The sequence below is a fragment of the Chroicocephalus ridibundus genome, chromosome 15 (genome assembly GCF_963924245.1).
Source record: "Chroicocephalus ridibundus chromosome 15, bChrRid1.1, whole genome shotgun sequence".
In the NCBI taxonomy this organism is placed as follows: domain Eukaryota; kingdom Metazoa; phylum Chordata; class Aves; order Charadriiformes; family Laridae; genus Chroicocephalus; species Chroicocephalus ridibundus.
Window position 1 is genome coordinate 10,380,529 of NC_086298.1, and position 17,554 is coordinate 10,398,082.

The 17,554-nt window shown below is 39.0% G+C and overlaps 1 protein-coding gene across 5 annotated transcripts in view; it reads right to left on the reverse strand.

Moving 5' to 3' along the window:
- Positions 1-302: 302 nt before the first annotated feature.
- The window catches only part of SEC16A (SEC16 homolog A, endoplasmic reticulum export factor), a 30,698-nt gene continuing 13,446 nt past the window's right edge, over positions 303-17,554 (reverse strand). For 2 of the 5 annotated variants that reach the window (XM_063352865.1, XM_063352869.1), the window contains 27 exons: positions 16,944-17,142; positions 15,641-15,818; positions 14,724-14,866; positions 13,903-13,964; positions 13,534-13,672; positions 13,040-13,282; positions 12,621-12,718; positions 11,691-11,772; positions 11,391-11,508; positions 11,037-11,148; positions 10,648-10,753; positions 10,060-10,200; positions 9,836-9,949; positions 9,030-9,234; positions 8,570-8,818; positions 8,222-8,310; positions 7,230-7,277; positions 6,893-7,051; positions 6,576-6,653; positions 6,269-6,325; positions 5,465-5,576; positions 4,992-5,129; positions 4,384-4,484; positions 3,887-3,955; positions 3,210-3,269; positions 2,218-2,292; positions 303-1,977 (listed from right to left, as the gene is read on the reverse strand). In XM_063352865.1, the coding sequence (XP_063208935.1) occupies positions 1,909-1,977; positions 2,218-2,292; positions 3,210-3,269; positions 3,887-3,955; positions 4,384-4,484; positions 4,992-5,129; positions 5,465-5,576; positions 6,269-6,325; positions 6,576-6,653; positions 6,893-7,051; positions 7,230-7,277; positions 8,222-8,310; positions 8,570-8,818; positions 9,030-9,234; positions 9,836-9,949; positions 10,060-10,200; positions 10,648-10,753; positions 11,037-11,148; positions 11,391-11,508; positions 11,691-11,772; positions 12,621-12,718; positions 13,040-13,282; positions 13,534-13,672; positions 13,903-13,964; positions 14,724-14,866; positions 15,641-15,818; positions 16,944-17,142 (3,244 nt within the window). In that variant the 3' untranslated portion in view covers positions 303-1,908. The remainder of the gene's footprint in view (positions 1,978-2,217; positions 2,293-3,209; positions 3,270-3,886; positions 3,956-4,383; positions 4,485-4,991; positions 5,130-5,464; positions 5,577-6,268; positions 6,326-6,575; positions 6,654-6,892; positions 7,052-7,229; positions 7,278-8,221; positions 8,311-8,569; positions 8,819-9,029; positions 9,235-9,835; positions 9,950-10,059; positions 10,201-10,647; positions 10,754-11,036; positions 11,149-11,390; positions 11,509-11,690; positions 11,773-12,620; positions 12,719-13,039; positions 13,283-13,533; positions 13,673-13,902; positions 13,965-14,723; positions 14,867-15,640; positions 15,819-16,943; positions 17,143-17,554) is intronic. The other 3 variants (XM_063352868.1, XM_063352866.1, XM_063352867.1) reach the window with 3 other exon arrangements.

Here is a 17,554-nt window from a genome sequence, read left to right on the forward strand (position 1 = left end):
CTGGGCCCGCCCCGCGAGCGGCGACAGCGCCCCCTGGGGGCCGGAGGACCGCGCCGCCGGCCCCCGCCAGGGGGTGGGAGGGCGATAATTAAATAAATCAATCAATCCTTAAAGCCCTTTAAAATAAGCAGTTTAAACCGAAGCATTTTACACTTCTACACCTTCAATTTCGACCACGGCAGTGAAGCTCTACGCACAGGTAGCTCCAGCTCCCTTGCTTTAAGCAGAGCACTTCCAAACCCCGAGGAGAGGTGCCTTCCCCCTGCTTGCTAAAAGCAATAACCACAAGAAGTAGTAAAATGTGAAAGTGCTCCAGAGCGCAAAATATTTTATTTAAGAATTTACAGTGTCAAATCTTACACTTAGGAAAGATAGCCGCTCCCAGCTCAAAGGAAGCCTTCTTGAATTAAGTTGTCTTGGCAGTCTCTACTGAAAGGAGAAAATCAGCAGCAGCCTGGCGAACTGGAGGAAAAGCCAAGTGTCTGACGGGGTTTCAATTATAGAAAAGTAAACAATGCCGACTGCTGCTGACCACGTCTGGAATTGAGTATGGACCATTATGCAAAGGTTTCTAATCCCCCAAACAGCATTTTACCTCTGTTACATACAAACCTTTTAGGACATACGTAAGGCTATCGAGATCTCGGAAAGGTAGCGTTATGCAGGAAAAGAAGAAACAATCGGGGACCAAAACTGTCAATTTCACATTCACGTTATTTCTACTCATGGGCAGAAATTCAAGTAAAATAAAATAGTTTGGTGGCAAGTTCTAAATAAAATATGGCCTAATGATTTAATAAATATTTAAAGTTTATTTCTCTCTTTGCAGATAATTCAGATTCTTCAGTGAATATGAATGTTGCATATCATGGTTTTCAAGATTTCTTATATTAAGCCTAAAGATTTTAAAGTCCATCGGTAGAGGTCTAATCCGTCTACATTTAGTATGTTTGAAATTCAGCTGTTAGCTATTTAAGACCTTGGTTTGTTTTAGTAATGGAAATTCAAGAATAGAGTACTATGCTGATTCTGGCACTCAACAGGAAAAAACTTCAACAACTGTCCAGCTGTTACCACCTTAATGTACAGTGCCAGCAGTTCGAGAGAAAGCGAGTAACCGTATTGCACTTAAAAGAACACTCACTCGTCAAATAGTACAGCATGGGCTATTATACAGAGAGCTTCTTTCAGACTATACAATTTGCTTTACAAGTAGTCTAAACCACAAACTACATACATACTATGTAAGATCCAAATCAAATTAGTATTAGATTACAGTCACAGTTTTCATTCAATATAGGTCAACTTATTTGGATGAGCTGTGGCCCCCTCCCTCCTTCCAAAATCACACCAGCACAAGGCATTTCCCAGAGGAACAAACATCTCTGGCTTCATACAGTGACAAACCAAGTCCTCTTTGATGAGCATCACAATTGCGCATGGTCCTCTTAAGGCCACAGAGCAGTATGTTACAATGTGGACAACCTTCTCCTTTCCCTCCGCTGGGAGGGGAGCATCCTTCAGAAATTAAGGAATCCCTGAAACTATGCCTTCCAAGGTCACACTAGTAGGTTTAAAATAAACTTAAGGAATAAATTGCCTATGCAATTTACAAATAGTTTTTGTAACAGACAGCAACTGTTTCCTCCCTTGTGTCTATTCTTTATCACAGCAAAGCTATTTCTAGCCAGGTATTTTTAAAAGGAAAAGTTACATATATTTCATGTTTGGTAATGATTTGCGTAGATGAGGTGCAAGTAGGGAGACCCATGAAAAAAAAAAATCACCCATCATTAAATTTCTGTCATCTCAACTGCAGGTAGTACTGATACCATGTGCTGTAAGATTGAGTAGTTCTTTGTATACTCGGAACACAAGTGAGAATTCCAAATACAAAGCCATCGTACTCTACTTCAATGTCGGATACTTCCTCTGTCCAATTCTTCCCAGTCTTGAACTTCCAGTGACTGCAGGAGACTGGAAAAGGAGAAGAGGAATAAAAAAGAAAATGTTCTGTAAAAGTGTCATACTGGAGACAAAATACAGAGTCAGCAATTAAGTTTTGAACACAAACCTGTTTAAGTTGAACAGGTGCTAGACTGGTCTATGTGCACATTTAGCAGTCTACATGCAACAGTCCAGATTAAGTTAGCAAAACATAAAATCATGGTTTTGTTTAATAGTTTTGTCGAAAGTAAAGAGGAGGCCTTTACTCACTTGTGCAAATTGAGAAGGATTGTAGAACGGTACTGTTCCTGCTGAGGGCCCCCCCGAAGGCGGTACAGCTGCAGGCTAGAAAGTAGATAACACTGAAGTTACAGAAGAGCAGAGCTTCACTGCCTCTCCAATGGGGTTTGCTTAGCCTTACAGAACAAATATTCACATTAAAAATGCCAACAATATGGACAGCGCAGCATATTGTAACAACTGCAAAAAGTGCTGGTACAGTTTGCATCCACATCTTTAATATTACTTGCTTAATGTAGGAATTGGCAAAACAATGTCACATGCACAAACTGTAAATAGCTCTGAAAAATCCAAAGCATGCAAAACCAAAACAAGACACCAGTGCGACTTCACTGAATTAGTACCTTCTGCTTTTGTTAGTAGACCTTAGGACTTGCCCCAAAATAAACATTCTATGTCAAGTTTTGCTTTACTAAGAAATATCAGAAAGAGTTCGTGTCACCCCTTTATGGTGACCCCCCCAGTACTGAACTTACAGCAGAGATGAAGCATTCCTTTAATTCCTACAGGGGCTTTTACAGATGGAAGAGGCAACGGTATTATTACCAATTGGAGACTGGCAGTAGAAGAATGACATTTTGCTTGTGTGAGTCTTTTCCGGAGTTTTTTTTTTTTTTAATTGGGTTTGGGTTTTTTTTTTCCCCTTTAAACACAATTGACTTCTTTGGTATCCCAGGAAAGAGCTGATCAAAATTATCAAGTGAATCTCTTCGGAACATGAACATAAACAAAAAGCATGCCTGGATTACATGCATTCTCATAAATACAAAAAAAACTCTGAAGACCCTGTTCGGGTGTTAAAAGGAACACTACATCATTAGTTACTTTTAACGTTATTTATGTGAAATGAGAAGAGGGGAAAATGACTAAAAGCAGCATTAGTAAGTACTTGAGCAAATGCAAAATAAAGGAAGGGAAAAGTAAATAAGTTAACATAAATGAGAATGGCCAGCCACATGTACCTGATTAAAATGCTGGCTTACTTCACGTGATAATGAACTCATTGAACTAGAGCGCGAAAGCTACAAAACAGCAAGAACACACAAATACAAAAAAAAACACAAATAAAAAAAGTCGTCATGCATGTCACTGCCCCAAGCTTTCAGTTGTTTTATTTAATTTTAAAAGTCTCACTGCCAAAGGTTAAACCAACTTCAAGTTAAAACAAAATAAAATGTAAAGCCAGAAGTTAGTTTAAATCAAAAGGACTTCTTAAAGCACAAAATTATGTAGGTATAGAAAACATTTAGTAGGAACAAAGGTAACGTTACTCTGCCTGGCACACAGCAATCTATTCTTCTTGTGTCTTGCACTTAATATTAGTGAAATTATATGCATGCATGGAGGCAACAAGAGATCCTCAAACTGCTACTGACATTTCACTCTGAAAAAGGCTTGTGAAAAGTCTACTTATATAGAAAAAGGAGATCACATCACAGAATGTAGGACACGGAGCCTGAACTTCTTGTGTGGGCTTAAGGTCTTTTTTGTACAATTCTGGAGGCAGTCATACGATTCCATCTTGGCTAGTCATCAGCAACTGAAATCAGTTACTTCTTGTTTTAGATGGCCCACTACAAATTAATGGTTAAAATATCTTGCAAAAGTCATTAGATAACTACTTTGCATCAAGCCTTACCTCGCCTGATTGGGAGCCATCAGTGTTAGGAAGTCCAGATCCAGGAGGAAGGATCGTAGGGTTTAAATACTAAGAAGAAACAATACACTTTTGTTTATCTTCGCTATTATGATGCTATTTCACATTTCTGCTATATTGATCCCACTGAAGCAAGATGTTGCAATAAATCAAGTCAGGTGAAACATGCAGTGTACGGCTCTTACTATGTTCTTGGTCCCTTTCCTGACACATACTGCACCCATAGGCCTGCAGCCTTGCCAAATTAGGAAATGCAACTTCTCACGGGCTTCCCACTTCCATTTTCACTTGCATTTCCCTTCTCCAGTTCTTTAACTAAAGTGTTATACACAAACGTAATTCCTACAACAACATGATTTGTACGTATCATGGCTATGAAACTACTATTCAGAATCATGGGGATTTTTTTTAATAAGAAGTTTGAATTTTTATATATATATAAATATATATATATAAAAAAGACATTCTTTCTAACCCACCTCTGGTTCAACAGCTGCAGCAGGATCTGTATTGGTCTGATTTGCAGCTGGTGCGTGCTCTGCTGCACCGCTCCCTTCCATTGGCTGGGGTTCCCCTGGAACTGCAAAGGAAATGGGATTTAGCCAACACACCATACCAGGATATTTGATTTCACAGAGTGAGAAGCAGGGACGTCAGCAGAACAGTTTTTCTACAATACCAATCTTCTCCCAGGAAAAAGGTAATTTAAAAAGGGCAATGTCAACGTCTCTAGATGCCCCAAGTCTTGTTAGAAGTCTGCAAGAGCAGGAGTGCATACAGTTCATACAGATAATCTTGGTGCAACACAGCAAGCAGCGACAGCGGGGTGTGGGGGGGAAGATGGTAAGGAAGTGTGCAGGTAAGACCTTTGTTTGCAGCACGCAGAGCTGAGCTTTACTAACCCATTTGTTTTACTGCAGTTCCCAGACTAATTCTACTTCTAAACCAAATTGCAGTTAATGAGAATGAACATTCTTAAACATTCATTAAAGGCTACATAAAACACACACTGGCAAAAGTGGCAGATGACCGTATAACCATAAATAATCATACAACCTCCTTACAATTTTATCCACTCGTGACGCACCTGAGTTTGGAACAAATACATTAGCAGGAATTGGCATTGGTGCCAAAGGGGCAAATAGGTCTGATGGTGCAGGAGCAGCACCGCTTGACTTGGTTCCACCTGGATTCAGGACATCAACATAACGGGCTCTGCTTCCAGCTAAAACAGAAAAATACAGAAGTAACAGAAATAAGCCTTGTGTTAGTCATCCCCATGTCTATTTTGAACAGTCAAGAGGTTAAGCCATCTTTCCGAATCAGAAAATAATGCTCCAGGGATACAAACAATACACAAGTCACGATACAGTTGTGACAGCAATCAACAGTGCAGAAGTTCAGCACAAGCAAGGCCAGCAATAGCCACAGCTCCATGATATCACTGAGCTGCCAACTGTTCCCAAACAACCCCAGAGAAGCCAGAACTTCTACCTTCACATTTTATGCAAGAGAAAATCTGAAGTATTCCATACTTCAAGCGTCAATGTTGTCTGTTACCTGCTCTTCTGGAGAACATGTTGACAGGGGCACCAGGTGGGCCTCCAGCTCCAGGTGGTGCAGTCTGAGGAACTTTAGGAAATCCTGTTGGAGGTGGCGGTGGAGGCTTACTCTGCAGGGAGAACAAAAAGAAAATATCCAATCACATCACTGACTGAGAGTTTTAAACCAAGTACCCATCTAACTTACTTTCCTTACCTATTATAGAACACATAAAATTGGGTATACGGACGCATATCTTGTAATATGGACCAATATTCCATATGATAACTAACGTCAAGGCATTTCTATAACCCATCTATGCTCACTCTAAAAGGAAACATTTCTAACAGTGGTTCTTACCATTTGTTTGTGTTTTAAGACAGATCCTTAAATGACAAGGATGGACAGGAGGCGTGATTTTCTTTGCTATATGACGCATTACATTTTGAAAACTATTGAATTGACTCTTACCACTTTTTTCCCCCCCTATATTCTGCTTGCAGCAAATCAATTACAAAAAATTGTCTACATGATGCCAACCTCTATAAAGAGATACACTGGACTAGGTTTACAGCAAATTCCCTTGTAAATTCAATCGCAATTACTGGATCCATGCCAGCAATTACAGATACAAATAGTTCCAGAAAGATGCAAGACTGTAAGAACATGTAACCTGTTTAATTAGTGTCAAGATGTTGCACATCTTAATCCAAATTCAGTAAAAGGCAGCTCTTAAAAGCCAATAACAGAATAAAGAAAATTGTGTGTCAGCACAGATTTCAGTTTTCCACTTAGGGAAATAATGAGTCCTCAGACTTTTACCTCTTCTTCTGGTTCATCCAGATTAACCCAGCGTTGCTTCTGTTCATCCCAAACAATCTACAAGGAAATCACAGTCAAAGATTAGGAGTTCAAACACAGCTGTTAAGGAAAAAAAAAACCCCAAAAACACATCAACAAAAAAAAGTAGCGTTTTTTTTCTTTTTGAGAAGCCAGTCTTGGAATAAGCATAATCTTAAAACTTTTACACACGTTTGTTTACTTGTAAAAACAATGTTTTCCTGGATGACAGATGAACATTTTGAACACTTTAAAACGTATAAAGGTTTTTGTGATTTAGGGGCCTTACTGATTTGTTCTTGTCATCTGGAAGGTGAGCTTCATTCTTTCCTTTTCCCATCAGCCAGCGAAACCAGTTTGCACCAGTCTAAAAATAAATTAATCTATTCAGTTAGTTCTCTCAACACTGTCTTTACAGACAGATTAAAAGAAACATGCATGCAACAATTCAGTTTCTGTTAGAGACTTAAACTCTGAGCCCAGAGTTACACCCAATAAATAGAAAGAGTTTAGTCAGGACCTCTTAAATCAGTACGCTGGACCAGGAGTTACCATGTATACTAACAAATCTCCTCTAGCTATAGCTACTTTTCTCATAAAATTTACCTTTTTAGGTGCTGGCTCCTTTTTTATTTCTTTTTTAGTCTCTTTCCCTACAGGAACAGAGGGAGAAGGAGAGGGCTGTTTTGCTGCAGAGTTGGATCTCTCGCGTCCCACAGAATGAGCAGAGGACTCTGAAGTCGTTCGTGATCTTCGTCCATAGCCCTGTATTACGAACAGACAGGAAAGTACAAAGTTGTCACTGCCGGAGTGATGGATTACATTTCATCTTGCTAAACAAAATCCTTCTTTGAGAAGTTAGGAATAGTAAGAGATACAAAAGCACATAAAAATAAACAAAGAATGAAAATTTAGCAAACAAAACAGCCTGCTCGTGGCATACCATATGTGCTGAAGACTGAGATGCAGATCTGGATCTTCGTCCTGGTGCCTGGTTAGATACAAAGCCAGGACATGCTTAATAAGCAAGCAGCTAAACATCTGACACGACATCCACTTTTTATCAAAAATTCCCACACAATTCAAGATATTCAAGACGGTTATTTGGGTACTTCTATCTCCTCCAACATGTAGGAGGTGCAGAAAAAGAGCTGAAGTCTGGCCAAGTAATTGCGCTATCATGTAACTGGTCCATTAAAAAGCATTAAAACAGGGCACTGCTGTGCAGGCTAACGAGCCCATAAGAGGAAAGATGTAAAAATGCTGCACCAAGAAGTGGTTGCTGCATTTTTTCCCCCCCCTCCAACATTAGGTCGTTCTTCTAATGTTCGTATAGCATCTCAAGCATAAAAAAAAAATACACTGTCTATCAGTATGGTCAATTTCTAGTTAAAAAATCTCCCCATCCTTTATCAGTTGCCACATATATCGCTATTAAAAATGTTTATATTAATTCTTTCAAACAATTGTCACTTCAGGAGACTAAACTAACTTCCAAGTCCAGTAATATTTAAACACTGAAAATACTATATATTTTAAAAAGGGGTTTTGGATTTTAATAAACACCTTCCACGTTTCCAGTCATGACCAAGCGGTAGTCAATGCTCCGCTTTTAGAACTCAGTCACAGAACTGTTCTTTAGGGCCTGCTTGCCTCACTTGCTGATGTATGCTATAAGCTCTTCTGGCTATGAAGAATCATTCTGGGAGATGGGAGAGGAAGGCAGGGAAGATAAAGATAAATTAAACTCTTCAGACAACAGCTGGTATCCCCCCCTCCACACGCTTTCTAAAAAAAATTAATTCTTCTTAGAGAAGAAAATTACGGGTAAAAATTTCTACTAGTTCTTCATTATTTATTCCAGTACACTATTGTGCTTGCAAAGATTTGCAATGCAGCTGACACTTGCTGTGGAGATGTATGAAATAAAAATACCATGCTAGCCATTCTGCCATAGAAATCCTCCTCTCTCTGTTCAGGGAAGGAGTTTTGTGAAGGAGTCTCTGGGGCAATTCTCTGCATTCCTTAAAAAAAAAAAAAATAAAATAATTCGATTATGTTAGCGAGAGGAACATAACAACAACAAAAAAAGAGAGCCCCCAAACACCACAGGCAGGATGAACACTGTAACTTTCCATAGATGTTTCTGTACCATTACGTGGTGGTTTTAATTTTCATTACCCTTGACTTACTACTTTCTAAATATTGAGACATTTTGCATTGTTCCCAAAAATACTTCATTCCCTTTTTAAGAAAGGAAAGCTATTTACTAAGATCCCAGACCTGTTTCCAGGTTTGTCGGCTCTTCTGACCGTGGTTCAGTTTCTTGTGGTGGCCCTCCTGGTGGTAGTGCTGACCCTAAATACACTGGTGATGGTTCAGTTCCATACGGATTTGAAAATCCTGCAGGTGCAAAGCCAGGTCCTGGACCAATAGGCTGAGAAGGTACTGAATAGAAAGGGACACTTCGGACAGCTTCCTGGTCACCAGGAGGAATCATAGCAGCTGACCGATCAAGGACAGCCTGAGGTACTGCAGCACAGGACAAAAAAAAACAACCAAAAAAATCAAGTTATAACTAAACAAGAGATTCTAGTGTATGAACCTTTTACCCTATGAATAAAATGATACAACGCGTAAGTAAAATCTCACTGTTTCTACCACCCTCTTAAGTGGTTTCTTATACCAGAAACCTGAAATGTTTATTTTCTCTCTGTCACGAAGAAGGATATGAAACACTAACCTGAAGGCATCAGCTGCACACTTTGCATCTGTTGAGCCATATTGGGTAATAAGGATGCTAACAATGCATTTTCAGCACCTGGACCCACGTCACGGCCAACTCCTGCTCCATCACATTGACTAGCATGGTCTAATTCAGAGCTTGGTGTACTACATGCATACGGTGGTGGGGTGGATCTGTCTGTGTTATAAGCTATTGCACCCTCCTGCACAAAAAAGCAAGAACTTATTAACTGTACCAGACATTAAGTTCATAACCAAGGGAATATATAGCAAAGGAAATCTTAACGGTAAAAACAGCACACAATTTTTTTGTGTTTAGTCAAAAGAGTTGTCAAACATTTGCGGGCCAAGTTCAACCAAAACTTTTTTTTTTTTAAATTGGAATCTTAGTTAATTAGCTCAAGGTTCAAATTTCTAACAGATCTCTTTAAATAAATGGCAATTATTTCCACTCTGTTATAATCCAGCTACACTAATTCACACACAACTGTTTTTTTCTGGCAAGCAAGATCCTCTGCTTACAGCAGGAGTTATTGCAACCTAACAAGTCTTGCAATTCTCCTTGCATTACAGTACTAAGAAAAGCCTGATCTCCTATAACTATTCTGTATTGAATCTTAGGGCACTAAAGTGTGGTAAATCCACTTGGTTTAAATCATAACATTCGCACTTTACGACATGAATTTATCATAAGGTCACTCTTTATGTTTCTGTAATTAGCAGTATAAACGAAACCACTTTAAAAATGGGATTTACACTAATCCTTAAAAGAGAATACTTCACGTTAAAAAGTACATTCTGTACCTTGATCTGTCCATCCACATGTCGAAGCCTTACTAACCATGAAGGTTCAATAAAAGATTCCTGTTCTGGTTTTTCTTTTATCTGTGGGTCAAACAGGCGTAGCTGTGATGACATCTGGAGAAAGAAATCATTGTAAATTTTAACCATCCAACAAAAGGCAACATTAGCCACAGCTTACCACCTACAATACAAAGCCACACACACTTTATTCTTCCTTACGTTACCTGGATTAGCTGGCCAATAAGTACAGGTGAATAGTAATGTGGATCTTTAAGGACAGTTCTGGAAATCACTTCACAATAATGGAAAGCCTGAGCAGCAAGCCCCATTTCAGCTAGTCGGCAAGCATAGATGAATTTGAAAACCTATGGAACGCAAACAGGTGAAATAAACCAAATGAACAGAACATTCCTAAAAGTATCAAATGAAAGGCAGTCTCTTATTTCAGATATCCCATTATCACATCTATACTAGTCAGGAAAAAAAAAGGTTAGGGAAAAAGCATTCAATTCTCTTATCCAATGGAAGTTATCTGTTTGTCTACAGCTACTGCTAACAAATTCTGCATTTTTCTTTTGGAATACAGAGTTAAAATAACAACAAAATTTAAAATTCAGAAGTTCAGAATGCATAGATGAAAAACGCAAAAAGGAGATTTAATTGACAACAGTAGAAAACCTATCTTGTCCTATGTTATCCATGAATATTTCGTGTTACAATGGGTAAAGTGTTTGCTATGCTGAATACAGCACCAGAGATGAAAACCTTGCATAAACCTTGCCAAAATAAGAAAAGATGAAACAGCTCTTCACCTGGAAATTGGGCAAGCAGCCAGGCTGAGTTCCTAGTGACTGTGCATATTCATAGGCTTCTGTTCTTTGAATGGCTTCATTGGTGGCAAACTTCAAGAATGGCAAGCTATTCAGGAATAGGAGAGGAAAAATACTATTTAACATTGAGATTACACACGCTGACAATATAGATCTGTAAATCAGAAATATAGCCAAAACCATAGGTCTGTTAGACACAGTATCAATAACTCCTACTCCTCAAACAAGGACAGGTCATCAAACAGTTATCTCAAAACCAGCTGCGGCTAGTGATGATAAGGGAAGCAGTGCAATTCAGTCTCTCAAGCCACTAAGCTTTCATTTTTGCATCTTAAAAGTTGTGTTTAAAAAAAAGAAAAGGAAAGCCAGACCTGTGATTTGATCCAATTAGGACAAGCTTTGTTGTCTTCCTTGTGTAAACTCCAAAACCAACTTGGGCCATAAGGTAACAAAAATGAGCAGCATCCAGCAGGCCTTTGGAAGCTGTGGAGAAATAAGCAATAGAACTCTGGATATTTCCTTGCAGTGGCACGTTGTAATTCAGTGTCCCATATTGTTTTGGCTTTGAATTCAAATACCTTCACAATAGAGACACAGCCATATAAAACTATTCCTCTTTACATTTTACACAGCAATTGCTTGTTTTCAAAAAAATAAGCTGAGTAATTAAAGCTTTCAGAAAGCTTCTCCTTCAGTCATCACCCTGTTTATTCCCCAAGAGTTACCAAGAGTGTCTCCCATGGTAGCAATGGTCCTGGATTCCAAGTCCACATTATTGGTCAAGTTGGATAACACCATTGCTAGATGAGGCCTCCAGTCTCCCCATTTCTCATCTCCACAGCACTAAAATTAGAAGAATTACTTAGTCAAATCAGTGACTGGAGCTCTGCATGGGTAAGTGTTTCAACCTAAAAAGGACCAAAACTTATCTGACATTCTAGGAAAAGCACATGGAAAGACTGCTATTGTGAACTACACTGCTCACTGCAGTTATGTCTCAAGCGCAGCTCACACTTGAATCTTACCGTGGATGCAGCTGGCATCCTTCCAGACATGAGCTGGTAAACAGTCTGCAGAGGGTCATTAATTGGGAGACTGTTGGCAAATCTACAGAGACATTATACAGAAAAACAAAACACAAACATGGGGTAAGCAGTTAAAATATACTTGAACAGTCAGCGGCAGTTAATCTAGCTTAGTTGAAGAGAAGGAAATGCTATTTGAAAATACTACACTGAATAAGCAATTGTCCAGTGGATAATGTTCAAAAGCAAAACATTAACTGGATCTGCTACTCTGACACAGGTCAGTCCAAGCTGGGAAAAACCTCAGGGTTCCCCCCATGCCAGCTGACTAGACTCAGTACATGGTTTCAGTAGCTCAGGGAAGCTGAGAGAAAGTTTTCCCCGTCTATAGACAAAGCACGCATGAACACATCTGCTTCGTTCAGGCAAGGAGAATGAAGGGTACCACGAAGGGTACCACGAAGGGTACCACGAAGGGTACCACGAAGGGTACCACGAAGGGTACCACGAAGGGTACCACGAAGGGTACCACGAAGGGTACCACGAAGGGTACCACGAAGGGTACCACGAAGGGTACCACAGAGTTTCTTGGCTTTAACCAAGCCGACAGATGGTTTTCTGCAGTGTTTTCAAAGCCTGACTAACAGCGCCTTTCAAACAAACCCAAGGATGACACTGTTCAAATGCCCCTTAAATGGAACAAGTGGCATAGAAAAGCCTCTCAGGTTTAAGTTTGCAGCCGGAAAACCCCAGAAAAAAAGAGTAACAGATGACAACTGAACATACAGGTGAAATTAAAGCATAATTCTTGCATGAGCTGCTAAGGATAACTCCTGATTTTGACGTTAAGATTTCTGAGCACCAAGTCCCTACCTCATTAGCAGAATAGACAGTCACATTGTATGTACTAAGCAACAAGCAAATCAGTACCTGGTCATAACTCTTGCATGTGTTCTGTTGTCCATTTTGCTGGCAAGTAGCAGAGCATGACCCCATAAACCATGCTTCATGGCAGACTCCAAAGCATCCTAATTAATACAGAAATTAGTTTCCTGGGGATAGCTTAACATACTACTCAGATAAACAGTGACTGTTTTACAGTGGTACTTCGCGACTGAATGAAAAAATGATTGTTTAGATCAAATACTAAACACATGACCACAATTTTGTTTTATATTATCACCTGTAGGGCACAAATTTTTCCGTACAGTGGAGTGCCATGAAGTATTACAGGCACTGCAAGTTGCAAAAATGATTTTAACTGCTGTGTAGAGCCTTAAGATTTGTGAAAAATAAGTAAACAAAATAAGAACACCTGTAGTATTTAGAACAACAGTATAAGCATTCACCTTCTTGCGGCCATAAAGCAGCAACTCTCTGAATCTCTCTGTCTCTTTCTCAAGACTGTCAATTGCAGTTACAAGACTGTCAGTGAGAAATGAGAGCTGGGCTTCGCCAGATTCCTCTTCCACTTGTTCCAAAGCCTCATTAGTGAAATCAATCAGATTTGCTTCATTAGGGGACTTCCCAGGAAGCCACACCGTTTTATGATCTCGGAGCAAAAGTTCAGCCAGGTCTGTTCCCACAACAGTCTACAGAGGTGGAGAGAAAAAATAAAAATCTGTTATTTCAACATTGCCTTCATTTTATTTGTCGCTTCAATACAACCTATGAATATCAGCACCTCTGAGCATCTGAGGACAGGTAACCAGTTTACCTGTTCTGTGAATCCGTGGACTATTCCAAGATAAGCCACTACAAGCACATTACTGTCTTTTACATAAATACCATTTTGTGTCTAAAATATTTTAGGATAGACAAAAACTCAAGCAGTGAGACGTACCCCATTCTGCCTGCACAACAGTACAATGAAGTCCCAAAGCAGACTTGCAGATTCTTTGTCGATTAAATTTTCATTCTTAAAGCACTGTGTAGCTTTATTTTGTGCAAAATTAATAACATCCACTTTATGGGTGTCATCCCTGAAATAAAAAAAATTAAGACGTTTTTAGTGAGATAAATGTAAACATGCAGATTATTATTGTCATTAGTATGAGGAATACATCTAAAGCTCACGTATTATTTAAAGCAGGTGAAAAGCCATAAATATTTTGAGTCAGTTTAAATCCCATAATTTGCAGACAAGTAAGAGTTTGATGAAGAAATGAAACTGAATGCATGAAAGTTATTTTTGAAATCTGTAAGAACATACTTAGCAAGAGGACCAGGAAATGCTCTCATCTCTTCTTGCTCTGGAGAATGTTGTAACATAGTCTAAAACACAAATATAAACCATAAGAAACTCTTATAACTATGAATTATGCTTTTTAATAATAAAACCCCCAGACTTAAACATAGCCTCTAGTGTAATTAAGCCTATCGCTCTTAAACTAAATACACACAGTGACTTGCAATCTGCACAAGGATAAGAAGTGACAAAATTACTTCACATGCGAAGGCATTCTGTAGCATAATAGAAAAATCTGCCTCATGTCTCCTTAGTAACTTCCCCAATGCTGTTCTAGTACTTGCATACAATTCTACTTTCTTCTAGTGACATTTTACCAATGAATTCTACTCTCATCATGTAAGCCTGTCCTTCCATGTATTTTCCATTACTAGAGTACTGCATTTCTTTGTAGAAGCACAAGAAGAACGAAAATATCTCCATGACATTTAATCCCCAGTCCACCTAGACGGCAAGCAGTTCTTAGCCCTGCAGAGAATGTACAAGGACAATGTTGTCTCTATGAATGGCAATACATTAGAAACAAACCAACACAATTTCAGCTGTTCTAGGATTTAAGGATTTTACCTGAACAAAATTAGAAGGAGCTGGATGATCTGGTCATGACTACATCACCTCTCAGAGGAAAAGAATTTTTAAAGTTACTGTTGTACTTACAGATAAAGATATATGCATTGACATACTAAAAAAACCCCAAACCTAGGAAGATATACATCCAAGTTCTCTACTCCCCTTCCAAAAGAAGGGCCTGTAATTCTACCTACTCCTTTTCTTTCAAACTTTACCTCCATACTGTGTATTTCAACCAGAGCTGGCTGTCCTTCTGAAGGCAGGTTTGGCAGCACTTTTATTAAGAAGCCCCCAGGACCAAACCTAGCACAGATATGAGGCACTGAAAATTTCTCAGGCGTTGAGGGCCTTAAAGGTGCTGAAATGGGAAGAAAAGATAAAATAAGAACAAGCAGCCTGTCTTGCAACTAAATAAACTTGCTGATGTATTTATCCAATTCAGTAATCCCGCAGTACTAGTGGAGAAAACCCTGCCATTCAATTTAGCTAAACTTTATAAGCAACAATTAATCAGTTCCATTATAGTCCCAAAGATCTTCTGAAGATTTGCAACAACAAGAACAAAACTAGACTATAGAACTTCAAAATCCACTCATTTTTTCAATGTGGGGGTTTGGATTGTTTGTATTGGACACATTTCTGTGATCTCTGTACAAATATATGACGCATCTTCAAAGAGCTAATGATATACTTCAACATACTCTGGAAAAGCTTTTCCAGAGAAACAGTGTTTTGTTCCACACCAAAAGGGTAAGAAAAATTTATGGAAAAATCTGAAGTTTAAGTTAAACTTTAACCATTCCCCACGAAGCACAAGCAGTGCAGTTAAAATCTATCCAAAAAGACATTTAGAAATGTAAGTATGCAGTATTTAATAGCAAACACTCCCTAGCTACTACTGTTCTGTGATATACCCAGTTTTCAGTAAGCAAGTTATCCTTGAAAAGGAAACAAAACTTTGTGTGTACATACACTGTAAAACAGCCTATTTTTTTTTCCTTTCAAGAGGCTCAATGAATACATGAAAGGCATCCCATATACTACAAATACTAACAGAAGTGCAAACTACTACTGGTAGACAACCTCACAATCACAAGCGCCTTCCCTCCTCCTTCCCCAGTGGTGCCAATACCTTGTTCTACAGCTGACCATCCAGTTTCAGTCGGGTAGCCATAATCTGTAAAAGGCTGTTGTCCATCAAAGTTAGGAGCATATCCGCCATATGGATAATCTGCGTGGAGCGACACTGCCTGCGCAGTAGTTTCATACACATTAGCCGTTAGATCATGATTACTTCTATACAGCTGGCTCTAAATAGATCATATTAGTAATTGTTAGCAGAGAGCATGAAGTTACACAAAGCAAGACTGCAAGCATGACTCAAGACAGTAAGCATTACCCCCAGCTTTGATTCTTTATGCTGCTTGTAAACCAGGCTTACTGCATCATTGCATTTGAGAAAGCTACCCTGCAAGGCACCTGCAGCAATAGGCTACAGAAGATAATTAATATATTTTAATGTTCTCCCTCAGTGTTTTTACTACCATTTGATCTGTTCACATCCAAATATGTTCAGTTCTCTCATGACAGAACGTCTATATGCTTGTGTGAAGAATAACATTATAAAATGAGTTACAGGTTCAAGTGTTGCTGTACCTGCAACTATGGATCAGAACCAGCGCTCACCTCTGCTGTAATGCTTTGACAGAAAATCTCAACTGATTAAACCTGATGAATGCCTAAATGATTTCAGGTGCCTAAAGATTAATGCCTAAATGATCTCCAATACTACTTGCAATATTCCTAAACGAATTGGGAGTTCAGACCGGAAAACCACCTAAACTTCCAAGAAACATGATGAACCAACACGTGAGACTGCAGCTAAAATGACACATTCCACTAGCAAAGACTGTACCTCAAAAATTACCCAAATATTCTGTGTTTTTCAGGTATTTGTACTTATGGCATAAGTAGATGACTAGTCAGTTAGATTCATGTTTTGCTTTTAAAATCAAAATAGCATCATACAAATATGGAGTTAGTCTTTTAAGAGATCCCAAGTTCAGTAATAGCATTCATGCTTGTGATGAGAAAAATGACCTAGCACTGAAAGCCAGACACATTATCAAATACAGCGAAGCACAATAAGGGCAAAGTTCTCACAAACAGCAAATGGATTCAGTAGAGGAAATTTTCCATTTCTGTGTGTCTGGCAACTTGCACAGCTGAGTGATGATTTTGGTTAAAGTTCTCAACAACTGTGATAAATATTAAGTTCAAAACTATATTACAAAACAGCCTTAACTTACAGAATAGAAGTTTTCAAAATACGTATTCCCCAAGCTAAACCCAGAAATATTTCCATATTTCACCCACCCCAACATAAAGACCCAACTCAGCTGAAAGAATCCTTGATGTGACCATTTGAAACTCACTTGTTGAGAGCGAGAGCTGAAACTACTTTGGTGACTGTGAACACTGCGGGAGCTACGGAGACTATGACCAGAATGTTCACTGTGGACACTGCGTCTATCAAATTCATCACCATAAGGATCTCTATGGGGTTCAGATTCATCATCAAAACTTCCAGTAAAACGAGGATCATATCTCCAGTTATCTTCGTATCGGTCATGTCTGAAGAAGAAACATACAAGCAAAAATGAACAAAGCCACCCATATCCTTGAGGGAAGTGACTTCACTGCATACCTGTCAAGAAAAAGACTGCACCTAACTTCAGAATGGCTTTTGGATTATTTCCTAGGTTGAGGTTTTTATTACAGTAAACAAACAGACATTTCTTCAAGAAGTTCATCCAGAGTATTCAAGATCAAAACCAACATCTTACTCTGTCTGTTCCAGGAAAAACCACAGGATGTTCACCTGATTTGAAAACAAGTCATACTGCCTAAATCCTTTTCTTAAGGGTGACGTGACAGCTCATCTGTTTTTCCTCAATGGCCTATGTTAAAGCCACAGAAAGGACCAGCAACATCCATGTGTAATCGTGCATTTTAATGGTCTGTTACAGGATGCATCTGCTTTCCT